This window comes from Lacerta agilis, chromosome 14 (assembly GCF_009819535.1).
Source record: "Lacerta agilis isolate rLacAgi1 chromosome 14, rLacAgi1.pri, whole genome shotgun sequence".
NCBI classification, from domain to species: Eukaryota; Metazoa; Chordata; class Lepidosauria; order Squamata; family Lacertidae; genus Lacerta; species Lacerta agilis.
In genome coordinates, this window is record NC_046325.1 from 3,658,781 (window position 1) to 3,686,772 (window position 27,992).

The 27,992-nt window shown below is 45.3% G+C and overlaps 1 protein-coding gene across 2 annotated transcripts; it reads left to right on the forward strand.

Moving 5' to 3' along the window:
• LOC117059132 (cellular tumor antigen p53-like) lies at window positions 1-27,888 on the forward strand. Of its 2 annotated transcripts, none has more exons than XM_033170669.1 (10): window positions 1-190; window positions 5,511-5,635; window positions 10,128-10,334; window positions 16,010-16,196; window positions 19,986-20,101; window positions 20,852-20,961; window positions 22,125-22,375; window positions 23,934-24,028; window positions 26,098-26,192; window positions 27,809-27,888. In XM_033170669.1, the coding sequence occupies exons 1-10, from the start codon at window positions 13-15 to the stop codon at window positions 27,846-27,848; spliced, it is 1,404 nt and encodes a 467-aa protein (XP_033026560.1). In that variant the 5' UTR covers window positions 1-12; the 3' UTR covers window positions 27,849-27,888. The 2 variants fall into 2 exon arrangements, with proteins under 2 accessions (XP_033026560.1, XP_033026561.1); XM_033170670.1 differs by lacking the exon at window positions 1-190 and adding an exon at window positions 392-568.
• The last annotated feature ends 104 nt before the right edge of the window (window positions 27,889-27,992 follow it).

A 27,992-nucleotide genomic window follows, 5' to 3' on the forward strand; every position in this document is an offset into this window, starting at 1 on the left:
CCCTTCCTCAAGATGGCGCCCGCGGCTTCCGCTCGCGAGGACGAGCTCGCTCGCGGGAACCAAACAGGGGAATCCCCGCAGCATGGCCATTTCCACGCCTCCCCTTATCCCATCCGATTTTGCCGCGGCTTTCAGTTCAGTCGGGCGGAGGGCGTGGGTCTGCTTGTGGAGGGTCCGCTACCTGGAGCAGGTAAAGAGATTGCCACAGCCTTTTTCCTCCTCTTTTTTGGAGGGGGGGGGAGGGTAGAAAACCTAGTTCCTGCCCACCTGGGTAAAGGCCAGGCCGTGGTGGGCGCGCGAGAGTTATGCGGAATTGTTTATTTTGTTTCTGGCGGGTATGAGTCACCGGGCGATGCGCCGCTTCCGTCCCATTGATAAGCCCCATTGAAAAAGGAGCGGGGGCGTCGAACGTTGCCAGCGCCAGGGTTCGGAGGGCAGAACGGTGAAGGCCGTCGCGTTCCATTCCGTGGAACGTTGGCGGCCGCGGCGTTCCATCTCGTCGAACGTCGGCGCGGCCGCCCCCGGGATCTGACCGTGCAGGGGACGCGGAGGAGGAGGCCTCGCTTTGGTGAGGAACTTTCGCTTAGCACGAAGAGAGAAAGGAGAGGCGCTTCCCGAATCTCTCCCCCACTCCACTTTGCCCCCAAAGAGGGTTGGAAAAACGGGGCTTCCTTCTCTTACACCCCCTTCCCCCGTCCTTGTGCGTCCCTCGGAGATGAAAAGTAGCTCGCGGCCCGATCCCAGCAGGCGTTTACTCGGGAAGTAAGCCGCACTGAATCCCTACGAGTGAATGCAAAAAACGGAATTGTAACTTGCGAGTGTTTTTTATTTATTTACTATTTATATACTGCTAAGAGCCCACGTGCTTGCTTGGAAGGTAGATACATTGTGTTCAGTGGCGCTTACTCCCAGGTAAACGGTGCGGAGAGGCTGAGCCCGGGAAAGGCAACGTTTCTAGATCTTTCTTGAAGGGGGGGGGGGAATGTTGCTTTATTTCGGGGGGGGGGGCGATTCCACCCGGGCCCCCCAATGCAATTTTTCATTGAAGTGTGCAAAATTGCAGGGAAGGGCAGGCAAGAGGGAGGGAGAGAGCAAAGATGCGCGGAAGTTCCCTGCTTAAAAAATGTTTCCAATTCGGAGTTTTCGACCGCTCCACCCTCCTGGAAAGGAAAAAGACCCTGGCTCCCTCCAGCTGTTTTGGAATGCAAACAAAAACACATCTGGAGGGCGCCAGATGTTGAGAAAGACTGCTATTGTGTATATGTGTTTGTGAGAGGGTAAATGGAACCGACGTAATATCTCTTCCCCCCCCCCGAAAATCTGACACCCCCCCCCCGCAATATTCTTGATTTATCAGTGTGTCCCGTGTCGGAGGTATTTCATATGCAAAGAAGTTTACTGCGAGGGGATGCTGCGGCTACAAACATATTCCATGCAGTAAATTTATTTGCATATGAAATTCATTTGAGTGAAAATACTGGACGATTTCCCACTTAGCAAAACGTTTAAGAAAACTTTTAACGTCTGCTTCAGAGCGTACTATCCTTTATTGTGATTTTACCAGGTATGCAAAACTTAGTAATGACTTCTGTGTCCTAACTGCAGCTTTTACTTGCTTTGCACATAAATCCAACACTAGTCCAGTCATTGATTTCCTTGTTAAACTAGCAGACAAAAAAACCCCCACCGTGGGAACGAAGCCCCGTCTTTAATAGAATTAAACCCTTGCCGTAGATTTACCATCTCCTCTTCCTCCCCCCCCCTCCGTCCGGAAACCTGATACATGGTACAGTCCGCTCTGGCATCCAGCCTGGTGTCAGAAGGGACCATTACCATGCAAGGAGGGGTGATGGGGAACTGCTAGGCGCCTTAGACATTTGTGTGCGGCGCTTTTGGCTCTTCTGATAACTCGAGCTTCGTGTGTAAAGCGATGCGGCAGTGCAGAAAGGATTGTGCGTGGAGACACGATGGGGAGCGAAGCGCAGTTGCCGAGCTTTCTCATTATACACCCCCCCCCGCCTTAAGGAATGGTATGGCCCGGCCCAAAAAACCTTTTCCTGCCTGGAGGCCGAAACGTACTAAGAACGTTTCTGGCTGAGGAAGGAGAGTTTAGGCCTTCCTCTTATCTGTTTTTGTTTTCCCTTTCCTGCACTGATTGCCTGCTTAGGTTTATTTGTTTGTCCATACACAGAAAAGAATCAATTTTATTTATTTATCAGTGCAATGGTTATTATTAAAATATATATCCTGCTCTTCCTAATGAATAAATGGATTTATTTTTATTTTTTATCCCAAAATGCATTTAACTCAGTGGTGTCCAAACTTTTTTCAAAGAGGGCCAGATTTGATGAAGTGAAGGGCCGCGAGGGCCGACCAAAGTTGTTCGCCTTTTTTACGGATTGAAGTTGAGCTTTTTAAATGATTTTTCTCCAAAGTTGTTGAACTCTCTTTAGGATCGAAGTTGTTGAGGTTTTTAAAGGATTTTACCCCAGGAAATAAACTGCCACAGGGGTTAGGCCCCCGAAACGGATTTTGGACATGCCTGATTTAACTGGTGGGGATTCCGGTTTCAAATGCAGAGCTGCTGGAAATTTTGGATTTCATATTTTTTCCCTGTTGGCCCCAAGAAAGGCAACAAGGGAGGTGGGGAAAGGAGTGTAAGGGAAAGGGAGCAGTATTTTTCTTTATAACAAAGTGCAAACTTGGATTGCATTTTGTATTTTAGTAAAGACAAAACACACACGGACGCGCACACACACACACTGAGGACCAGTGGCATGTTCAGTCCTGAATAAATATTTTTGAGAGATTAGCATCAGGTATCGAAGAATGCCTTAGCCTCCTCTCCAAATACTCAACATTTTAAGCCTGCCTGGTTTGTGGGGATATGGGAAAGACATAATATTGCGTGGTGCCCACGAGTTGCTGCACTCATGATCAGATAATTGAGTTAAGTCTGTTTCCTGTGGTCAGTATTATTTGGTAAAACTTAGTGATGTGCCAAAAAGAGTTCAGCTTAGTAGAGCCTGAGAATTTCGGAATCTGTAAGATTCTGGGAGAATCCATAAGGCCACAAGGATCTCTTCCTTGGCTTCTTGACACCTGTTTGGGGTCTTTGGGCAAGCGAAAAGGGCCGTAAGCTTTCCTGCCTTTGCCATGTTTCATTATCCTCCCCATCCAATGAGAAACGATGCGTCTAGATGCGTCTAAACATTAGGAAGAACTTCCTGACAGTGAGAGCTGTTGGGCAGTGGAATTTGCTGCCAAGGAGTGTGGTGGAGTCTCCTTCTTTGGAGGTCTTGAAGAGGAGGCTTGACAGCCGTCTGTCAGGAATGCTTTGATGGTGTTTTCTGCCTGGCAGGGGGTTGGACTGGATGGCCCTTGGGGTCTCTTCCAACTCTAGGATTCTATGATAGTACTGAGCTACCTTGGTTCTCAAACTTGATCCGTTCCGGAACTCCGAATTGATGTAGCAGAGAATTTAGCAGCTCAACACAATCTTCCATGCACACTCAAATGGATAACACTCAAAACAGAAGCATTGGTGGCTTCCGGGGGAAAAAGTTCCCAAACTGGAACACTTACTTCCTGGTTTGCAGTGTTTGGGTTCCAAGTTGTTTGAGTACCAAGGTGTTTGAAAACCAAGGTACCACTGTGGCTAGACATCAGCTCAGCATTGTGATGCAGCAGCAAAAAGAGCCAATGCGATTGTAGGCTCCATCCATCTTGCTGGTATAATCTTAATATTTACAACCAAATGAAGGTTTCATTTTTGGAATAATAAATTTTCACAGTAGTTTTTTACAGTTCAACATCAAAAATTACTTCCAGTAGCACCTTAGGGACCAACTAAGTTTGTTCTTGGTATGAGCTTTCGTGTGCATGCACACTTCTTCAGATACACTGAAATAGAAGTCACCAGACCCTTATATATCGTTAGTTGGTCTCTAAGGTGCTACTGGAAGCATTTTTTAATTTTTTTGTTTTGCTTTGACTATGGCAGACCAACACGGCTACCTACCTGTATCAAAAATTACTGATTTGGATATGCTATTAGAAATACACAGACTGATAATTATGAAATTATTGTGAGGTTTAATAAGTTAACTGTGTATATTTGGACAACTTTTCTGCTGTACTTTATAGGAAGGAGAAAAAGAATCATTTCCTTAAATTGTTATTATTTAAAGCAACTTATTTAACTAAAAAAATAACATTATAGCACATGTATCCATGTTTGTTAACTGGTATCCATGTTTGTTAATTGATGCGGATAAACAATTAAAAAGAAAAACTTAGACTGAGTTTTAGCACATGAAGAAACGTAAACAAATCCTTATTTCCTGATGAATGGCCTTTGGACTGAAATGTAACTTAAATAGAAAACTATACAGTGGTGCCTCGCAAGACGAAAATAATTCGTTCTGCGAGTGTCTTCGTATAGCGAATTTTTCGTCTTGCGAAGCACCAACGGAGAATAGCGGTTTTGACGGGAAAAAAAGATATATTTTTTTCCGTCTTGCGAGGCAGCCTTCCGCTAGCGAATGCCTTTTGTCTAGCGAGTGGGTGGGATGGGGGAAGGGTTGGTGTGATATCTTTTTATGTATTTTTTTTGTATTTTTATATGTATTTTCTGAGGTTTAGTTGTACTTATTTGTAGTTTTACTTTTGGCATCTGCACTGAATTTAATAATTAAAAAAAACAACAACTATATTAACAGAGAAAATGGTAGCTTTCCCCAGTCTCGTTCCCTCCAGATTTTTCTGGACTACAACTCCCGTCGGCGCCAGGCTCATGGGAACTGTAGTGCAAAGCGTCAAGATAGAACCAGGTTAGCGAAAGCTGTGAAGAGTTGCTACCTGCCTTTATTTTGTCGCTGCAGTGGGTTTTTTCTCTGGTCTGGTCGATTGCAGCTATTTGATGATGAGCCTTTTAATATATATGTGTGTGTATCGTAAACATTTTGGGGGGGTTGGACTAGATGACCCCTGGGGTCCCTTCCAGCTTCGCAATCCTGTGTTTCTATTGCAGTGCAGAAATATTGCAAACGAATGCATGTATACGAGTGGCCTCTGTGCATCCCTCTTGATGGTTGTCTTTGTTGTAAGGGGGAGAAAGAGAACCATGATTAACAGATTCCTTGCTTTTTTAATATATTTTTATTGAAGATTTTCTTGGTTTACAAAAGTTTGTGCAATCTATCACTCTCTCTCTCTCTCTCTCTCTCTCTCTTTCTTTCTCTCTTCCCCACCCCACCAGTAACATTTTTTACAGACCAGTTTTGTTTAGGAAGAAAAAAGGGGGAGAGAGATAATTTGTTTTGAACCGAGGTCCTCCTCCCTCAATCAGGTCCCCTTTCCAGATGTTTTGGACTACAACTCCCATCATCCACAGCAGAGGATGATGGGAGTTGTAGTCCAAAACATCCGGAAAGGCATCGGATCGGAGAAGGCTGAATTAAGGAAACGGAGGGGCCGGTATCTAACAAATCTGTATCTTTATTTTCAAGCAACACCTGTCTGTTTCTCCTGCTCCCGGGCTTTTGAGATGGATGAGTTGGAGCCATTGTTTGAAGCCGACACAGCAGCGTTCAACGAGCTGTGGAGCTGCGTGCAGTCCAGAGAAGATTTTGAGGTAAGTGGAATTGGAGAGTTGGAAAGGGACCCCCAAGGGTCATCCAACCCAACCCCCCTGCAATGCAGGATTTTTTTTTATTGTGGTGGCGCCACCGTCACTGTTGAGTGAGAAGGAGGACCCAGTAGTCCTGGGATGAACCAGAAAAACCCACATCATATCACCCCAACTGGATTAACTGGGGAGGGCACCCTCAAACGGTTTGATCTAATACAGGGTAGATATGATTTAAATCGAATTGATTTAAATCACTAGTTAGTAAGACTTGGTTTAAATCACTAGTCAATGAAATGAACAAATTAAGCTCTTAATGCAGTGGTACCTCGCAAGATGAAATGAAAAACTCGCTAGACGAAAGGCATTCGGTAACGAAAGGCTGACTCCCTGCCAACTACCCCTCTGTTACCAAGTGTATTGCTTCTGAGGTGTTCAGGGTCACTTTTTCCATACACCCCACCTCCATCCTTGAGGTCCGTCTGTGAGGATAATCCCCCTTTTTTTCTTTTTTTTTAAATTTTAAGAAACTATTGAAATTTTAAATTAAAATATACAAATCCATAAAACAAGAAAAACATACATACTAATCAAAACAAGCAAATCTTACTCCCATAACCCCTCCCCCCCTCTGACTCCCCTCCAGCAACATTTCTTCTGTCATAAATCCTTTTCTCAATATGCATTCTGTATTATCATTCTTTATAATACATTTTCTTATCCTCTTAAATCTCTTTATTTTCCCTTTATTAATCTCCATATCTCTTAATCTAGACATGGAAGCACATCGTCCCTTGAGTAATGTTTGGCCATATATTCCTCATAACATAGCCATTCATTTTTTTTTAAATTTTGCTTTGATGTATTCCTTATTACCGCTGTTAATTTTGCCATTAATAGATACTCATTCAATTTATAGATCCTTTCCTCTTTCAATGGTGCCTTTTCATCCTTCCACTTAGCTGCTATAACTACCCTGGCTGCTGTACTAGCATATAAAAATACTTTTTCCTTCCCTTTTGGTATGTCTTCATCTATTAAACCTAACAAATATGCCTCAGGCTTTTTCATTATTGACTTTTTCAATAATGTTATATATATATATATATTGCTCTGGGCTCCTGGGTTAAGAATACCTCTCAGCTCTATCAGTTCCGGGGCTCTCTCTCATTAGATCCCCCCCACTGCGTCAGTTAGCTAAACCCTTTTAGTAACTGTGTAGCCTTACCGAGGTTTCTGCCCTTTTGCCCCCCTTGAGTGAAACTCCAAGACACAAACTATCACCCTGCAGGTCAGTTTTGTCTTTTCCCTGAGTTCACCTCCTCATGAGCATCCATATATCGCTGGACCAAATAAATGCCTCTTTTCTCTTGGCTCAACAAAAACAAAATCTTTATTTACTTCAGAACATCGTGCTTCACGTATTTCGATAGTTCATCAGCTTAGTTACATCTAAAATATTAACTCTTTCAGTATAACTGACTAATCTTCATCCTATCCTAGCCTAACCACCACTATCCTGGCCCCACACCCCTCTTCTCCCGGTCTCCACACACTTTCTATGGGAAAGCTCATATCTAGCTACAGTGGTACCTTGGTTTTCAAACACCTTGGTACTCAAACAACTTGGAACCCAAACACTGCAGACCCGGAAGTAAGTGTTCCAGTTTGGGAACTTTTCCCTGGGAAGCCACCATGCTTCTGTTTTGAGTGTTATCCATTTGAGTGTGCATGGAAGATTGTGTTGAGCTGCTAAATTCTCTGCTACATCAATTTGGAGTTCCGGAACGGATCAAGTTTGAGAACCAAGGTAGCGCCGTACTACCATAGAATCCTAGAGTTGGAAGAGACCCCAAGGGCCATCCAGTCCAACCCCCTGCCAAGCAGGAAACACCATCCAAGCATTCCTGACGGATGGCTGTCAAGCCTCTGCTTAAAGACCTCCAAAGAAGGAGACTCCACCACACTCCTTGGCAGCAAATTCCACTGCCAAACAGCTCTCACTGTCAGGAAGTTCTTCCTAATGTTTAGACGCATCTAGACGCATCGTTTCTCATTGGATGGGGAGGATAATGAAACATGGCAAAGGCAGGAAAGCTTACGGCCCTTTTTGCTTGCCCAAAGACCCCAAACAGGTGTCAAGAAGCCAAGGAAGAGATCCTTGTGGCCCTATGGATTCTCCCAGAATCTTACAGATTCCGAAATTCTCAGGCTCTACTAAGCTGAACTCTTTTTGGCACATCACTAAGTTTTACCAAATAATACTGACCACAGGAAACAGACTTAACTCAATTATCTGATCATGAGAGCAGAAACTCGTGGGCACCACACAATATTATGTCTTCCCCATATCCCCGCAAACCAGGCAGGCTTAAAATGTTGAGTATTTGGGGAGGAGGCTAAGTAGAGATGTAAAATTTCCGGAAATTTTGAAGCTTGGAAAAAAACTGAAATTTTTGGGAAAATTGAAAAAAATAATGCTACATTAGCACTTCTTTTTTCTTTTCCAGATTGAAAGTCATTCTGTTACTTTAGAAACATAAAATATAATTATGGACAATTTTAATGGGCATAAAATTATCACAGCTAGCATATTAAAAATATAGTGTAGCCAAACAATTATTTCAAACATAATTTACTTTTAAAATAATCTTTATTTGTATTTGTAACAAATGGAGCAACAATCTCCTGAACTGTTTTTACTAGTTTATGTGGAACAACAACAAAAAAAACAATTTAAAAAAAAATCCAGTAGTAACAATTATTCATTGGAGAGTTCAGTTTGTAACCTAGGACTTGCTTGTCCTCACAGAAATTAGAATAATCTGATGCCATACATATTTTTTAGAAATGGTTTATAAAATATTTGAACCCCTTATCCTAAAATATTTTATTCATCATGTTAAAATAAAACATTCCACAATATATTTTTTATTTTTTCAATTTTTCGGAAAAAAACCAAAAAAGGCTTCAGGAAAAAAACGGTTTCCCCCTGGGCCTTCACATCTCTAAGGTTAAGGCATTCTTCTATACCTGATGCTAATCTCTCGAAAATATTTATTCAGGACTGAACATGCCACTGGTCCTCAGTGTGTGTGCGTGTGTGTGTGTTTTGTCTTCTCCTCTCCTCCTCATCTATTCCCTTTTCTCTGCTTTTACTAAAATACAAAATGCAATCCAAGTTTACACTTTGTCATAAGAAAAATTCTGCTCCCTTTCCCTTACACTCCTTTCCCCACCTCCCTTGTTGCCTTTCTTGGGGCCAACAGGGAAAAAATATGAAATCCAAAATTTCCAGCAGCAATGCATGTGAAACCAGAATCCCCACCAGTTAAATCAGGCATGTCCAAAATCCGTTTTGGGGGCCTAACCCCTGTGGCAGTTTATTTCCTGGGGTAAAATCTTAAAAAAACCTCAACAACTTCAATCCTAAAGAAACTTCAACAACTTTGGAATAAAATCATAAAAAAGCTCAACTTCAATCCGTGAAAAAGGCGAACAACTTTGGTCGGCCCTCGCGGCCCTTCACTTCATCAAATCTGGCCCTCTTTGAAAAAAGTTCGGACACCACTGACTTAAATGCATTTTGGGATTAAAAAAATCCATTTATTCATTAGGAAGAGCAGGACATAAATTTTAATAATAACCATTGCACTAATAAATAAATAAATTTGATTCTTTTCTGTGTATGCACAAACAAATAACCCTAAGCAGGCAATCAGTCTAGGAAAGAAAAAACAACAGATAAGAGGAAGGCCTAAAGTCTCCTTCCTCAGCCAGAAACTTCTTAGTACGTTTCAGCCTCCAGGCAGGAAAAGGTTTTTTGGCCCGGGCCATACCATTCCTTGAGGTGGGGGGGGTGTATAATGAGAAAGTGCATTTACGAGAGAGACCTGCGTTCGAATCTTGCTACGAAGCTCGCCGAGTGACCCTGGGCCAGCCTGAGTTGCATCATAGGTTTGTTGTGGCTGGGGCAAACCAGACGTATGGGCAGGGTACAAAAAATAAAATAATAATGATAATTTATTATTGTTGTTATTATTATTATTATTAATTATATGAGGAAGAGGGAACCATTTATGTCCACTTGAACTCATTGGAGAAAAAGGTGGCCTACAAATGCTGTGAATAAATAAAGGAAATCACTATTTATTTTGTGTTTTGCTTCTATTTGTTTTGTTTTTCTTTTGTGACTGTGTGGAACCCAGTTCAGCTGCTGTATCACTGTAATAATAATAATAATAGACTTCCGGAACGGATGAATTTTGAGAACCAGGGTACAACAACAACAACAACAACAATAATAATAATAATGGACTTCCGGAATGGATGAAGTTTGAGAACCAGGGTACCACTGTACTGATGATGATGATGATGTTTGGGCGCTTGTCCTGCTCCGACCACATTGCTGTGCTGTGTCTCGCTCAGGTCCATTCAACTTGCAGCCCCGTAATTCTCTCTCTCGTTTCTCTCTCTTCCCACCCTCCACCCCTTCCAGGACCTGAACAAGACCCTGGAGTCCTTCCCCCTTTCTTTCCCCGAGGAGGTCATCGCCCCCCAGGCGGGCGAGCAGAGCAGCGAGGCCACCATTTCCTCCACCAACGGCGCCTCCTCCTCCGTCCCTTCCACGGAAGACTACCCTGGCGAACACGGGTTCGAGTTGGCGTTTGAGCCATCGAGCACCGCCAAATCCGTCACCTGCACCGTACGAAGCTGGGAGGGGCTGGGTGGGTGGGTATGGGGCGGGGGGGGGAATCTAATTTATTTATTTTTTAATGGACTGGGGCACATTCAGGGCCAGATTTAGGTTTGATGAGGCCCTGAGCTACTGAAGGTAACAGGGCCCTTTCTATGTCCTGCCGTCCTTTGCCAGCAACAAATTGTCGCTGTTTTTTTGGGTTGAATATATGCTATATGGTCATTTATGGACCTCATAGGTATCTAAAGCCATTTGCACATAACAAAATGCACTATGTATTTTATCAAAGTCATTGTCGAACTGAAATACTGTACAGTTAAGAAGTATGTTAATAGTGAAATACAATTAAGAAGTATGTTAATAGTGAAATAATTAAGCTGGAACTTAAAATGGATTTTTTAAAATTCATAACCATAATGCAAACACAATTGCATTTGGCTATAACAAAAGTTCATTTAGAAACATGGTTACAGGTAGGTAGCTGTGTTGGTCTGCCATAGTTAAAATAAAAAATAAAAAAATTCCTTCCAGTAGCACCTTAGAGAACTAAGTTTGTTCTTGGTATGAGCTTTCGTGTGCATCTGAAGAAGTGTGCATGCACACGAAAGCTCATACCAAGAACAAACTTAGTTGGTCTCTAAGGTGCTACTGGAAGGAAATTTTTAATTTTTAATTTTGTTTTGACTTTATGAGTCTTTGCAAACTGTGTTTCTAATCTCGTCTTGGGAAACTTGCTGTAAGTATAACATGAAACGATAATAGGTGTAAATATAGGATGCAAACTACTAACGCAGTTCTACCTCGTGTTGCGTATGCTGCGGGTTGCAAACGGCACGGGTTACGAACGCGCCGGACCCGGAAGTAACGGAACAGATTACTTCCGGGTTCGGCTGGTCGTGCATGCGCCGAATTGCGACCTGCGCATGGCCAGAAGCGGCGCTGCAGGATAAGAACCGGGCTCCGGAACAGATCCGGTTCGTATCTAGAGGTACCACTGTAATTAGAAATAGCAGATTGTAGGCACCCTATATATAGAAAGGAGAAAACCTGGGATATCTAGCAGGCAGGGCCCATGACTTACACATCCTAGGAGCCTACACAACACAAAATACGGTTGCTGAATGTAGGTCTTTATTTGTTTTTAATCTTATATTTTGGAAATGTACATACAGTTTTTTTCCCTTTAAATTTTTGGGAGCCCGCAAGAGAGTGGGGCTCCTCTAAGCTATATATAGCTCGTTTATCTTATACGTAAATCTGGCACTGCAAACACCTGCCTTCCTTGTTTTTTTGTCTCTGGAGGGACACTGTCAAATGTCGGTTTTGGAAAGATTTGGTTGCATGTCAAAACTCAGATAAATCAGCTAATCACGAAATGGCACGTTAAACAGGTTATGGTCGCCAGAAGAGAATGTCTAGACTTCTTTATTTTATTTTTTCAGTTGAACTTATTATTATTGTTAATTTTGTCTCTATATCGAAAGCCGAGGGCCTTTTCGGTGGTGGCGCCCTCCCACCAGATGTCGAGGAAATAAACAACTATCAGACTTTTAGAAGACATCTGAAGGCAGCCCTGTTTAGGGATTTTTTTTAAATGTTTGATCTTTTATTGTGTTTTTAATATCCTGTTGGGAGCCGCCCAGAGTGGCTGGGGAAACCATGGCAGGTGTTTACAAATATGAAACCATTCTGAATAAACCAAATGCAAGCGGAAATATTCCAGATCCATCTCTAAATGGCATTTTGCTTTCCCCAAATTTATTTACCTGGTTAATTGGTACAGCTTCCCCATAGCAGAAGGACACTAGGAAGGCAGTGGGGTGTAGTGGTGAGAGCGTCGGACTGGGACCTGGGAGATCAGGGTCCAAATCTCCGCTGGGCGACCTTGGAGTCAGTCCCAGCCTACCTCGCAGGGTCGTTGTGGGGATTAACTGAGCAAGGGGGTGAACCATGCACCCCTTGGAGAATTAAGTGGGACATAAATGCAATTAATAAACGATTCTGCTCACCGGCTTAAGAAAGCTGGAAGAGCCAGCCAGGTGGAGATGTCCATCGCCAACCTGGTGCCCAGAGATCTCCACGGGGCCGTAATTGGGCACGTGCTTGGGGGATTTCGAACAGGGGTGCTCCCCCTTGGTGCCCTAAAATCATCCCTAGTTCTCCCTAAAAGCGTGATTCCGAATAGCGGCTTGCAGGACCCACAACAGCACGGCAAAATGCAAAGCATTCACAATGAAAGGCACACACCCGTTCGAAAACCCCGCTAAAACCAACACGGATCTAGCACGAAAGTCTTCATCGCAGGGCCGTGGGTTCGAGTCCCACGTTGGGCAAAAGATTCCTGCATTTGCAAGGGGTTGGACTAGATGACCCTCGGGTCCCTTCCAACTCTACAATTAAATCTTTTTTACTTTTTTATTTATTTTTTAATAAATCGGCTTAATGAATCGATGCGCACCTCCTTCTTTCTTATGTTTAGGGGGAAGGGTTCCGTAGTTTTGATTTATTTTCCATTTAAATAACATACATTCACACCATCGTTATCTACCGTATTTTTGCGTCTATAAGACGCCCCTATGCATAAGACGCTTCCTATTTTTGAAGACTCAGATTTAAGAAAATTGGGAGGGGGGTGTATCCGTGTATAAGATGCCCCCTAATTTTTGACAATTTTTAGGAAAAAAAACCTAGTCTTATACACGGAAAAATTACGGTACTTTACCGCCATGGCTCTTTAGAAGCCGATCGACTTCCATCCCTCCTGCCTCATGGCTTCCAAAATTAAGTAACTGTACAATTAATTCTTAATTAGTTTAATCGATTTATAGAATCGTAGAATTGCAGAGCCGGAAGGGACCCCCAGGGTCATGTTTTCCTGCCCCCTTGCAATGCAGGAATAGCTGAACTTGGGTCCAGCGATAACAGCTTTTCAAAGTCTTATCTCTTGGCGCCGATCTCCGGGTTCCCACTGTCCCCCATTAACGCTTCATTTTCACAAATGGAAGACCGGCCTTCCCAAAATGTTTGGAAACACAGTTCGGGCGGATGGCGCCCATCCTTGACTCCTGCCGTGCCGCCCGATGGGAGTTGTAGTTCAAAACAGGTCTGGGGCACCCAGGTGAAGGATGTAGGCCGCCTTGGCGCCATGCGTTTGAAGCGTTGTGATGCCACACGTCAAATAATCATGGCTTCCCCCCAAAGGATTCTGGGAGCCGTAGCTTGTTGCAGGTGCTGAGAGACCCCCTATTCCCCTCACAGAACTATAATTCCCAGGGTAGTTTAGCAGTCCATCCCTCTTCCCAGGGAACTCTGCCCATTGTAACAGGGATATTTAGACAGCTTCTAGCACCCTTTATAAACGAGTTTCCCTGAGATAGATAGATAGACCTTATATATATATACACATACATACATATATTGGGAGGTTCTCAGTCTTTACCATTTAAAGAGTTTAAATGTATGGCGCAGATGGGCCCTGGGATTTAAAAAAATTCACTTTGAAGACTTGTCGAGAAATTCCTAAGGCCCCATATTCGCTATACACTTAAAGCAGCACCGTCCCACTTTTATTTTATTTTATTTTTCAAATAATATTTATTGTATTTTCAAAATCAACAACAAATTTAACAAAAAAGACAAAAAAAACCAAATACAAAACAGTAAAAAAAGAAAAAAGAAACATCCAAAAATAACAACAAAAAATACATCAATATGCTAAAAAACTCCATCTTCTTATCATCTTTTACGGACTTCCTCCTGTTTCCCCTTATTTACGTCCCTCAAGAATATTTCACGTAACTTCCGAATTTAACCCTTATCACATGTTTTATAAATACCATTCAATCTTAAACATAAAATCTTTTAAATCTAAAACCATTTATATCTAAGACTATTTCTGAATCAATTTCTATAATCTATAATCTCCTAAAATTCTCATTATTTACTTCCCACTTTTAACCCGTCATGGCTTCCTCCCACCAAAGAGTTCTGGGAGTTAGTTTTTTAAGACTCCCTTCTTCCCCTCACAGAGCTACAATTCCCAGAAAGGGGTGGTGGTTGATTATTAAACTGCTCTGGGAATTGTCGATCCCTCGGGGGGGGACACTAGGGAGGGGGCCTCCTCTCGCCTCTGAGCACCCTAAAAAAACTACAGTTCCCGTAATTCTTTGGGCGAAAAAACTCCCGGCTATTGGCAGTGGTGCTTTGAATGCATGCTGTGACGCTTTCCCGGGTCTCGCAGCTTTTTAAAGGCGGGTATTTGAGGAGGCTGGACTTGAGACCAGACCCCTTTTCTCCACGCCCCCCCCCCCAAAAAACAATTCTGCAAGGCAAGTTTGGGCTTGTTTTGCTCTCCTCCTTGCGCATTTCATTGAGTTTCCTGCGATGCTGGTGTTCAGCTGCTCAGAGGAACTGTAGGGTTTTTTTTGGGGGGGGGGACAACGGGCGGACGGACAGTGTTTTGCTTGGTCTCCGAAATTAAATCCCTCGGTCTTGTTGCCGTGATGGCCGAAAAGGTTAGTTGAACTTTGGGGGTTGGGCATGTTAATAGGATTGTGGTGTGTGTGGGTTTTTTTTGGGGGGGGGAATCCTGTGTGGTCGAGATCGCTATCTCCCTCCCCCCCCAAAAAGTGCCAGGAAAGGAAGTTGAATGTAAAGTAAAGGGCTAGCAAACAGACTGCCAGGGTTTGGGGGGGGTGACTAAAAGGATGGGTGTAAATTGATTCCTGCATTTTCTGAGGGGTCCTAAAAATTCTTGGGTCGGGGTCAGGCTTAATACATTCCTATGAGGGTGAAGGGGGGGTGGATTATCCTGCAAGCCTGTAAGATCTAGGGTGGGTGGGGGGGCAACTCCCAAGAGGCTGCGATCTACTCACAGTTAAAAACTGGCAATGATCTACCCCCGTTTTTTAGGGGTTCAGGTCAAAGTTGAGCTTTTTAGGAAGGAAAGCACTGTTTTGGGGGGTTGAGGTGTAAGTTTTTCAGCTTTTTTTAAGGGAAGCCAAAGTTCCCGAGCTTTGTGGAGAACCAGTGATCTACCACAGACGTCCAGTAGATCTACCAGTAGATCATGGATCTACCTGTTGGACATGCCTGGGCATTTGGGGAGAGAAGAGGGGAGCTGTCGTGATGGTGGGGGGGGGAGAGAATTGTATAGGGTTTTTCAGGTCTGCTTCCAAAAAATAGCGGACAAGCGGGGGGGGGTGTAAATTAAATTAAATTAAATTAAATTAAATTAAATTAAATTAAATTAAATAAAATAAAATATTTTCTTACAAACATTTTAACACATATTAAAATACCATTTCATCATAAAGCTTTTGTTTTGTTTTTTACAAAATTTTTATTGGTTTTCCACACATAAAGCTTTTGAATAAAATGTACATAATGTGAAAAAAGTGGACTGTCCACTCAAATAAGTGGACACCTGGCAACCCTGGAATTGTAGGGCTTACAGCTCCGGAATTAAAACAGATTCGACTCCAAGGTTGGCCGGGGGGGGGGAGGAGGGCGGCCGGATGCCTGGGTTCCCTCGGTGGATCTGCTGTTTGGACATCTCACAGTTATCCTTTTTAACTTGCTTTTAAAGCTGGTTTTTTTAAATGTTGCTTGGGTGTTCAGATAATAAATTGTATAATTTTCGTGTTCTGATGTTCTCTCTTTCTCTCTCCGCCCCGACACAGTACTCGCCGGATCTCAACAAGCTGTTCTGCCAGATGGGCAAGACATGCCCCGTTCTGCTCAAGGTGTCCACGCCACCCCCTGCCTGGGCCATCGTCCGCACCACGGCCGTCTTCAAGAAGTCCGAGCACGTCGCCGAGGTGGTCAAGCGATGCCCGCACCACGAGCGCACTGGCGAGGGCAGCCGCGGTGAGCTCCGGCAGAGGGAATGGGCTGGCTCTTTGGGGGCAAGGGGGGCTGGAGCGATGCCATGAGGAGTTGTCTATAAAGGTTTCGAACCCGGCGCACACCGGCCCTCTTTCCTTCCCCGTCCAAATGCATGCTTTGTGCTCAGGGTGGTTTCGATTCAAATCAAATCAAATCAAATCGCAATTTAAATGACTAGTCGGTAAGACTTGATTTATATATTTTTAAATTTTTAAAAATCCATATTTTTTTATTTGCAAATATGTACAAATTGGTCAGGGTGGGTTTGATTTAAATCAAATCAAATCACGATTTTAATGACTAGTCAGTAAGACTTGGATTTATATTTTAATTTTTTCCAGGTTTTTTTTTGCAAATTCGTACAAATTGGTCAGGGTGGGCTCGATTTAAATCAAATCAAATCACGATTTAAATGACTAGTCAGTAAGACTTGATTGATATATTTCATTTTTTTTGCAAATACGTACAAATTGGTCAGGGTGGGCTTGATTTAAATCAAATCACATCACGATTTAAATGACTAGTCAGTAAGACTTGGATTTATATTTTTAAATTTTTTCCAGTTTTTTTTGCAAATACGTACAAATTGGTCAGGGTGGGCTTGATTTAAATCAAATCACATCACGATTTAAATGACTAGTCAGTAAGACTTGGATTTATATTTTTTAATTTTTTCCAGTTTTTTTGCAAATACGTACAAATTGGTCAGGGTGGGCTTGATTTAAATCGAATCAAATCACGATTTAAATGACTAATCAGTTAAGACTTGGGTTTATGTATATATATATTTTTTAAAAATAGATTTTTCAATTTTATTGCAAATGCGTACAAATCAAAACATACATACTTGAAAAGGAAAAAGAAATTAAGAAAGGTTACCAAAAAAGTAGAAGAGAGGAAAAGGGGGGGGGGAGAGAGAAACAGAAACATAAATGTCATACACCGATGCAGTTAAATCTTAATAAAGAAAAGAGAAAATCACAACTAAAACGACATTAAGTCATTCATTATTAAACTAATACTTTGCAGATCAAACCTATGTTTTAAACAATTACCTCTACCTTGATTTAAATCACTAGTCAGTAAGACTTGATTTAAATCTCTCTCTTTTTTTAACAGAAAGACTCAATTCTTGTGGGTATAATCTTAATATTTACAACCAGATGAAGGTTTCATTTTTGGAATGAATACATTTCCAGAGTAGTTTTTACAGTTATATCAAAAAAATTACTGATTTGGTTGCACTGTTAGAAATAAAAAGACGGGTAATTATGAAATTATTGTTTATATTTGGACAACTTCTCTGCGGTACTTTATTGGAAGGAGAAAAATAAACATTTCCTTAGTAACAATTTAAACAATTTATTTAACTTAAACAACAACATTGTAGCATATGCATCCATGTTTGTTAACATGTGGTTAAACGGTTTTTAAAAACCCCCAACCAACTTAGACTTATAATTATGATTATTATGACTTATGATTATGATTAGATTGATGATTATGGCATGCAGCTGATGAAAACCCCAAAGTTGAAATTGTTAATTTGGGGTTCTCATCAGCTGTATGCCATAATCATCACAATTATTACAAATAAAGGCTTGACATATCTCGCTTTGCATGTCATGAGTCTATCTCATATCTTAAATTCCAGTAGCTAATGAAAACAATTGCTTACATCAATGGACCTTTCCACGATATTCTAATTTTTTGAGTACTGTGCATGCACACGAAAGCTCATACCAAGAACAAACTTAGTTGGTCTTTAAGGTGCTACTGGAAGGAATTTTTTATTTTATTTTGTTTTGACTATGGCAGGCCAACACTGCTACCTACCTGTAAGCAGTTCTCAAGAAAAGTTTGCAAGCAATAAAACAAAAGCATTGTGTAGTATAACTAGCTTCTCATACTCACGGAGCAGAACTTAGAAAACAAAGCAATGTATCAACCCCTCTCCAGTGTGTGTAGAGCCAGTGTGGTGTAGTGGTTAAGAGCGGTAGACTTGTAATCTGGTGAACCGGGTTTGTGTCTCCACTCCTCCACATGCAGCTGCTGGGTGACCTTGGGCTAGTCATACTTCTCTGAAGTCTCTCAGCCCCATTCACCTCACAGAGTGTTTGTTGTGGGGGAAGAAGGGAAAAGGAGAATGTTAGCCGCTTTGAGACTCCTTGGGGTAGTGAAAAGCGGGATATCAAATCCAAACTCTTCTTCTCCTGAAGGCAAGGCTTGAGGGAAAGTCCACAGCTGACAGACACATCCCAGACAATGGCTTAGAGCCATTAGCATTACAGATCGTTGGGTTCTTATCCCCCAAATCCCCATGTAGAAAAGCCAGTCAAATTAAAGGTTTAATTGTGGATTGACCAATGGCAAGGTGATAACCATTCATCTTCCACTTGTCAAAGAACAAGGCAGCTGCTAGCTGATTACTCTTCAGAGCAAATAGCAAGAGGAAACTCCCTTTCGCACTCAGAGCCAGCTTGGGGTTAGATAGCCTTTTGGCTGACTCACACACATCCTTTTCACACAGCTAAACCAGATCTCACATTAACATATAAATCAGGTAACCTCCTTCCAATTAAACTAGCATAGTCCCATTTCACTTAAGGGGCCCCAGCATATTGCCAGAATGCTGCGGCCTGACCATTTCCCCAATATTCACCACGATTCAGAACCAAAGATATAATGCACAGTTTCTCTAGTTCACTACAATATACGATCAAATTATAAAGAAGCTGCGTTCTTCACGATGAACGGAGCAGTTCTCTGTTTTCATTTTCCAACGTATTTCTCGGCAATAAGGTGTAGCACGAGCAGGTTTTTATACTGAAAGTGCAGCCCAGGGGGGAAAGTTTGAGAACCAGATGCCCTGCGCTGCAAAAAGCGCGGTGGCGGGTGGGACGCGGGCGGCGCTGTGGGTTAAACGACAGAGCCTAGGGCTTGCCGATGGGAAGGTCGGCGGTTCAAATCCCTGTGACGGGGTGAGCTACCGTTGCTGGGTCCCTGCTCCTGCCAACCTAGCAGTTTGAAAGCACGTCAAAGTGCAAGTAGATAAATAGGTACCACTCTGGCAGGAAGGTAAATGGCATTTCCGTGTGCTGCTCTGATTCGCTTAGTCCTGCTGGCCACATGACCTGGAAACTGTACGCCGGCTCCCTCGGCCAGTAAAGCGAGATGAGCGCCGCAACCCCAGAGTCGTCCGCGACTGGACCTAATGGTCAGGGGTTCATTTGCCTTTACAAAAAGCATTATTCGGAAGAGCGTTTCAGACAGCACGCTAAGGGAGATAAACATAATACCATAAATCTCAGAACCAGAGTGATGAATTGCACATTGGTTCAGAATCTGATTGAAGCTAGTTTGATTAATTCAACGAAACGGGATGAGCTTGATCCGGCGAAACGACCTTTCCTAAGTCGGGGGGTGGTTTATGTCCCCCGGCGCTTGCCTGAAACCTCCTTGCCTCTTAGCGCGCACCCCCTCCCTGGTAACCCTCCTGGTTGAGATTTACTCCCAGCTATGTGGAGCAGGCGGTTTTGGGGTGGTTAGCCTCTGTTGTGGGGTGGGGCCTCTGTGCGCGCTCAGAGTCCACGGCATCGAAATCATCACGCGGCACACGTTCCCGTTTGGGATGCCTCCTGTGCCGTCCGCACACAATCCTTAGTCCCTTTTGTAAAGCAGCTGTCCCCACGCTTTTCTCTCCCCCCTCTTTCTCCCTCTCCTCCTCCCCCCCACCCCCGCCCGGCCCCGATCCGGTTTTGTGTCCTCCAGGAGGCGTTGCCCCCGCCGAGCATCTGATCCGGGTGGAAGGGAACCTGCAGGCCCAGTACTTTTGTGACCTGAACACCAAGCGCCACAGCGTCGTCGTTCCCTACGAGGCACCCCAGGTTATCGAAGTTGGGGCGTTGGGGGAGGGGGAGGGGGGTCGGACCGGGAAAAGATCCCTGGATCACACTGGAGATCTACCCTTGGCGTTCAGCTGTCGTGGCAGTCGGTGCCGTCGGGCCAGGATCGGTGCGATAGGGTCAAGCTGTCTTTTGTCCCGGTGAGCGATCTGGCTGCCGAGTTCTGCTCCAAGCCGAAGTTCCCGGAATTGTCAAGGCGGAGCGTTTTTATCTTGTGTTGTCAGCGAAACCTCGGTTTTCCAACAGTAATCCGTTCCGGAAGATCCGGAACGTTCGACGACGGAGGCGCAGCTGCCGGTCGGCAAAATCCATTGACAGTCTACAGCTATTTGCAAACAAAATAAACAAATAATTCAAAAAATAATAATAATAATAATAAAGCCCATTGACAGAGATGGAGAAAACGGATGCATTCGCTTCTGGGTTGTCAGCGTTTGGGTTCCGAAGCTTTCGACGACCGAGGTTCCGCTGTATTTTTAATGCTGTGATCTGCCCGAGATCTTCGGATAAAGGGCTGTAGTATGCACGTTTAAGTAATAATATTAATTGTGATTATAATGCAATGCGGCTTTCAAAGAAAGTTACACACTTTCACTCTGATGATGATAATAATAATTTTGCATTGCACCTTGCAAAGAAACTCCCCCCCCCCGTTCCTTTCCCCTTGAATATTCTGGGGGGAGATCAACAGGTGCCTAGCCCCCAACTGCTGCCCCCTCTTTTCCCTTTCAGCTGGGGACAGAGAGCACCAAGATCCTCTACAACTTCATGTGCAACAGCTCCTGCCAGGGGGGCATGAACCGCCGCGCCATCTTGATAATCATCACCCTGGAGACCCATATGTGCGTAAAACCCTTCTGATCCTCTTCCTCTCTTCTCTCTCCCCCCCGGCACTTCCATGCCCCCCAAGGAGGGCTCTCGAGATTAAATTTGGGGCTCTGTCTCCTGGGTTCCAGGACTTCTGTGTTCTCAGGGAAGGATGAGGGGGCATGGCCCCGAGGGGAGCCAGCGCCCCAGGTCTGTGGCCAGGAGATGGGGCTCGGAGCTCCTGTTCGCAGATAGAGAGGTCACAGGCAGCATTGAAGCAAGCCCTTAACTCTAGAACCAAATTTCTCGTGAGATCTCAGGACCAACCTGATGGTCACTGTTAGGATTTCTTTGCTGCTTGGCTCTAGATCCTTGCTGTAGCTGTGGGTCCCCAGGGTTGGGGGGTAGGAGAAGGGTGCCCACTGGCCCTAGAGATCGGTGACGGTGGGTGGGTACTGTTCCTGTAGAACCGCAAAGAGTGAGGGGGGGGGTCCTGTCCAAATCTGGAAGTCCGTTCCAAAACCAAAGCGTTTTCCAAAACCAAGGCGCTCTTTCCCATAGAAAGTAACGCGAAACGGATCGATCCGTTCCAGACTTTTAAAAACAACCCCTAAAACAGCCATTTAAACACGAATTTTACTACTCTCTTAATAAGACCATGGGTCCATGAAATGAAAGCAATAAGCAATGTGCTGCAGTCACACAATCGATCAGTAGCTGAACTGGGTTCCACACAGTCACAAGAACAAAACGAAAAGAGCCGCGAAAACCAGAACGCAAAATAAATAGCAAAAACAGACAGACCGCAGCGTAACACTCAAATAGGAAGCGTAACACTCAAAACGGAGCACGTTCGGCTTCCGAAAAGCATTCGCAAACGGGAATACTTCCGGGTTTGCAGTGTTTGGGTTCCAGGTTGTTTGGGTACCAAGGCGTGTGAGAACCAAGGGGCCACTGTGAGGACCTGGGAGAACGGCCCTCAAACTCTTCTTCTTTGCCTGCATGGAGAGCCTAGTTTGCGGCGGTAAAAGCCCCATTCCCTGCTTCGTCCCTTTCTGCCTCTGCCGCTTGCATGCGGCCCTCAGAATCTTCTCCAGATGAGAATGCGGCCCTTGAGCTACAAAATAAAAAAGATGGCTTCCCTCGCCTACTGTGCGTGGAAAGTGATGTCTCCTTCTCCTGCCCCCTTTCCCCGCAGGGGTCAGCTCCTTGGACGCCGATGCTTTGAGGTCCGGGTCTGCGCCTGCCCGGGCCGGGACCGCAAGACGGAGGAGGAAAACTTTCAGAAAACGGCTTCTGCCGGAAGGAACGCCAAGAGGAGTCAACCCGACGCCAGCAGCAGTGGGAACGCCAAGCGGAGTCGACAGGAAGTCGGCAGCAGGAATGCCAAAGAGTCCAAGCCTGAAATGGAGGACTCCCAAGACTGGTTGTCGGGGAGCCCAGGAGTGTGTAAGCAAGCCTGCTACTCATATATAATTTTTATTTATTTTCCATTTAATAATATGCATTCACATCATCATTATCCGCTTTTCCTCCCTGGCTCTCTAGAGCCTATCGACTTCCTTCCTTCCCTCCCGCCTCACGGCTTTCAAAATTAACCTTTTCCCAATTCTAATTGCGCTCGTGACAAAATGACTCGAAATTTAAATAAATATAGAAAGGTAGAAAATTTCTCATTGCAAGTCTTCAGACAACCCTGCCAGTGATGTTAGTTGCTTACAATAGTCTTTCGGATACCGTATAAAAAGTTACTCCAGTCCTTTTGGAATAATACTTGATTCGGATGCTGGTTTCGGATTTTCCTTGTCAAATCCGCCAGTTCTGCAAAGTCCCATCATTTTCATTTGCCACTCTCCTTTTCGTCTGTATTTCTTGTTCTTTCCATTTGGGGGCTAAAAGAATTCTTGCCGCAGTCTTTTATCTTCCCTCGGTATCTCTTCACCCACTACAGTATACCCAATAAAAAGGCTTCTGGTTTTTTTTAACAAAAGTATTTTTAAATGCAAGCCTGCTACTCTGAATGCAATTCTCTCCCTTTGTTCTAGGGTTGGGTTGGGGTTGGGGTTTTTTGGGACGCATATACAGTAGTACCTTGGTTCCCGAACTCAATCCGTTCTGGAAGTCCATTCGACTTCCAAAATGTCCACAAACCAAGGTGCGGCTTCTGATTAACCCCGGAAACAATAGCCGACAGCCTCATCCTTCGTTCGGCTTCTGAAAAACGTTCGCAAACCGGAACACTTACTTCCAGGTTTGTGGTGTTTGGGAGCCAATTTGTTTGGGAACAAAGGTCCCACCGTATAATATTCATTCCTCTTCAACCAGGCCTTGGGCTGGTGGACATCATTCACATGTGAGATTATTTTAAATGTATTTTAATGTTTGGTTGGAAGCCGCCCAGAGTGGCTGGGGAGACCCAGCCAGATGGGCGGGGTACAAATAATAAATTATTATTATTATTATTATATATGTTTACTTTGATTTTTATTGTTGTGAATGCATTTTGCGTTTCTTCCATTGCAAACCGCCCTGAGAGCTGCGCATGAAGTGGGGGGCGTACAGATTTAATTATTAATAATAATAATAATAATAATAATAATAATAATAATAATAAATTTATTATTTATATCCCGCCCATCAGGCTGGGTCTCCCCAGCCACTCTGGGCGGCTTCCAACAGAATGTTAAAATACAATAATCTATTAAACGTTAAAAGCTTCCCTAAACAGGGCCGCTTTCAGATGTCTCCTAAAAGTCTGGTAGTTGTTTTTCTCTTTGACATCTGGTGGGAGGGCGTTCCACAGGGCGGGCGCCACCACCGAGAAGGCCCTCTGCCTGGTTCCCTGTAATTTGGCTTCTGCCAGCGAGGGAACCGCCAGAAGGCCCTCGGAGCTGGACCTCAGTGTCCGGGCCGAACGATGGGGGGTGGAGACGCTCCTTCAGGTATACTGAGCCTTTGAGGCCGTTTATAAAATAAAAACGACAATTCTTCCTGTCCCTTCCCACAGCTTTCTCTCAGAGCAGCGATTCAGGAGGCTCCAAGAAGCGGACCGTGGACGCTCCCAGCGGCAGCAGCTCCGAAGGAAGAGTTTACACCATCCAGGTGACTTTTGCAGGGGCGCCAGGAAAGCCGGAAAGCCTGGGCCTTGTGTAAATGTTTGCGCCGAACTGCATCCGTTCGGCTTACGTCTTCCCCCACCGGCTGCGAGGTGGCTGCAAGATGGCCGCTCCCTGGTTCGGCGGCTGGCTTAAAATTCTGCCCTTGAGAGGGGAGGAAGGGGGAGAGATTTGGGCATCGGGTCTGGAAAAGGCAGGGGTGGGTGCCCTGAGGCAGAGAACGGGTGCAACTGGATTTCCGCCTGGGTGGGGCCGCCTTCGCACGGAAAGCCCTCTCTAAACTGCCGTGACGTCCCTCCCCCAGGGAATTCTGGGAAGTGTGGTTTCTGAAGGGCGCCAGGGATTTTGAGGAGACCCCCTCTGAGCCCAGCCCTACCTCACCGAGCTACAGTTCCCAGGGACGGACAGGGGATGGTCTGCTCATCTTTCTGTTTTATTTGTTTATTTATTCCACGCCTGAAAATTATTCTGCCTCCCCCTACAGCTGAAAATGTAGGGGGAGGCAGAATAATTAAACAAATAATTAAACACACACACACACACAGAGTAATAGAAAAGATCCCTTAGAAACATGCAGATAAGCACAGCGCCAACTTTTTCCGTTAAAAGCAGTCAGTTTCCCAAAGCATGTTGGAATAAGAAGGTCTTCACCTTCCGGCAGCAAGGAGGGAGCCAGTCTGGCTTCTCCAGGCAGGGAATTCCAAAGTTCCCTGGGAGGAGCCACCACCAAGAAGGCCCTGTGTATGGCTTGGGCCCAGGATGCCTGAGGACTATATTTCCCTCATACGAACCTGCCCAGGCTCTGAGATCTTCGGTGGGGTGGCTTCTCTCGGTCCTGCCACCCTCGCGGGTGGGGACACGAAAAAGGGCCTTCTCGGTGGCTGCTCCCAGACACCTTTGGAACTCCCTGCTTAGAGGAGCCAGACTGGCTCCCTCGTCCTTCTGCCGGCAGGTGAAGATGGTTTTATTCCAACAGTCCCCTGGGAACCAACCAGGAAAGGGCTTGAAAATGGTCTAGTACCGCACTGCTTTTTGATTATCTGCATTTTAATAGGCCTGTGCCCTCACCTAAAATGGCTGCCGCAGCTTCGCATGCTCTGAGGGAAAAAAAACACGGAGCAGGAGGCATGGCCGAGAGGTCGCACTGAGTAAGACCAGCTCTGAGGGGATTGTGTCGATGGGGTGCGTGATTTTGGGACTGGGTAATTTTGGGACTGGGGTGGGGGAGAATGCTCTTTAAGGTCGCCAGTGCCCTCACCTAAAATGGCTGCCGCAGCTTCGCATGCCTGGTGTTTTTACATGAGTAGAATGTGTTCTTTTATGTAAAATGCATCTCTGGGTTATTTGTGGGGCATAGGAATTAGTTCATTCCCCCCCCCCAAAAAAAAGATATAGTCCGGCCCACCACATGGTCTGAGGGAAAGTGGACCGTCCCACAGCTGAAAAAGGTTGCTGACTCCTGCTCTAAAGGGACAGGAAAGAATGAAAACAGGAGCTTCCAGAATACTCTTGGGGTCAGGAGAATTTTAAAAAGCAAAAAAAAAAAACCCACAGCAACCCGTGGCCGGGTCAGCTAGTATATATATATTCTTACAACAATTGGCTGAGGGAGCCGGCGTTCAGCTTCCGGATCATGTGGCCAGCAGGACTAAGCCGCTTCTGGCGAACCAGAGCAGTGCACGGAAATGCCGTTTACCTTCCCGCCTGAGCGGTACCTATTTATCTACTTGCACTTTGACGTGCTTCCGAACTGCTAGGTTGACAGGAGCAGGGACCGAGCAACGGGAGCTCACCCCGTGGCAGGGATTCGAACCGCCGACCTTCTGATCGGCAAGCCCTAGGCTCTGTGATTTAGACCACAGCGCCACCCGTGTCCCTACATCTTAATTACTTTGGAATAATTGTCTTCCGCCCGCTTAGCTTTTTCGTATCTTAATCTGCGCTGTTTAAGTTTGTGTAAGCCGCTTCAATTCCTGGTCTGTGGGGAAAGGCAAAGGTATGAATAAATACGATAAGAGTGATTGATAACAACATTATTTCCACCTTCCTTTCCAGACTCATGACCGGAAGCTGTACCAGCTGCTGAAGAAAATAAAAGAGGCCATCGAGTTTCAAGATCTGATGGAGCGAAACAAGGTGCAGGCAAAGATGTGAGTAGTTAACCACTGCCTCCTTCGCCCTTCTCCTGACTCCATCTATCTCAAGCGTCGACTGGCACCGACTTCTACATGCCAAGCAGGTGTCCTACCCCCCGGGTTGCAGCCACTCAGAAAAGTCCATCCGGCTTGTGGGGAGGGCAGTTGGTCCTCCCATCTCTCCAGGTCCATCGCCAGTCCGGTCAGAAAGGAGGGTGGGGTTTTCGCCTTGCTTGCTTTTGCCGGGCGCGGCGTGGCTCGCTGACCCGAGCCGCTCGAGGCTCATTACGCCCTGCCTTAAGAGCTTGCAGATCCCCCCCCCCCGCCATAATGGCTGCTCGCTCCTCCTGTTACGAGTGTGGGTGCTCTCGCCCGAAGAAATTGAGAAAGCTTGGTTTTATTATAGGAGACGGGAGGTGGCAGAACATATAAAAATGCTGTTTTTGACGGCAAAGTGGCAGTCGCAAATTGAAATACAGGTAACGCCTTGAGTGAAGAGTAAAAAAGATTCGCTCTTTCCCAAGAGGCCTGCAGAAGCCTGGGCATAAGCGAGAAGGGGAGAGAAGTAGTATCTGTCCTGAAAACGAAGTATCTCGGGGTTCATTTGTGTCTTGTGAAGCGATGAGAGCCACAAAACCTTTGCATCTCGCTGTTTTTTTAAAATTACCTTTCTGCCATTGGAGGGGGGGGGGAGAGCGGGTTGGGAAAGGAACGATTCCAGAATCCCCTCCGGATTTCCCTGCCTGGTTCTCACTAGATCCGAGCGATCCCCCCCCCCCCCCCCGTTTATCGCCTGAAACCGGTGTGACGTCCAGATCGTGATACCGGCTTCAGACTTTTGGAGCTGGCGGCCCATCGTGGTGGCCAGGGGACCCCCGATGTATTGCCAGCTCAAACCACCTGCTGGCCTGCCTGCGGCCGGACTCCTTCCTCTCTTGCTCGGCTGGCCGCCCTGCTTGCTCGTGAGGAGGCAAACACAGCCAGGCAGGTGGGATGGGGCCCTCCTGCCTCCCAGCGGAGCTGTTTAAGGGAGCCCCCCAGGACTCTATGCTCCGCGGTTTGGCCTGGGGGCTTGCTTAGCTGAAGGCCACCAGCCGATGTATCTGGCTTAGCGCAGTGCTACTTAGCAACTGATATCTTCTTTTTTGGTGATCCCTCGTAGCCGAGTAAGATTGTCTTCCACGAACGCGGTTTTAGCAGGGAGTTCCGTAAGTGACAGTGGAGGCCAGTTCTGGATCCGCACGTCCTTCCGCAGTGGGGACATCGGTTCCCGGGCGGGAGTTGATCACGGTGTGGATTTGCCGAGCGTGCCTTCCTCTTAGCGCGTTTCTCCCTTGCGTCCTGAGTTCGAGTGTCGTCGTCTTCTTCTTCTTGAGAAATGAATTTTTTTTATTGCAAAACTTAACAACAAACGGCAAACATAGAATACCGATTAACAATTTCAAAACGGGTATAAAAGTACAATTTGCATACGTGTGTTTTATGCAGATTGTCGCTTTTTGAAATATGGCAAGCCTAGATTAACACCTGTGCTCTCTCTCTCTCTCTCTCTTTCTTTCTTTCTCTCTCTCTCTCTCTCTCTCTCTCTCTCTCTCTCTTTCTCTCTTTCTCTCTTTCTCTCTCTCCCCTAGGCTCCAAAAGAAGATTTCTCTGTTTGTGAAGGACGACTGAATAGGGGCGCTGCTTCTCCTACCCCCCACCCCCTGTTTTTATCCCCCCCCCACTCCTCACCCCATTCCCCCCTCCCCCAAAAAAAGTCCGTTCTTATGGTTGAGCCATTCTCCAGGGGCCTGATTGGGCCAGGTCACAGCAGTG

Bases quoted from the DNA above. Each gene is read 5' to 3' on its own strand.
- LOC117059132 (XM_033170669.1), top strand. From the start codon at position 13: ATGGCGCCCGCGGCTTCCGCTCGCGAGGACGAGCTCGCTCGCGGGAAC. The intron at 10,335-16,009 runs GTACGAAGCTGG...GCCCCGACACAG, and splicing joins CCAAATCCGTCACCTGCACC to TACTCGCCGGATCTCAACAA. The intron at 20,102-20,851 runs GTTATCGAAGTT...TTTCCCTTTCAG, and splicing joins TTCCCTACGAGGCACCCCAG to CTGGGGACAGAGAGCACCAA.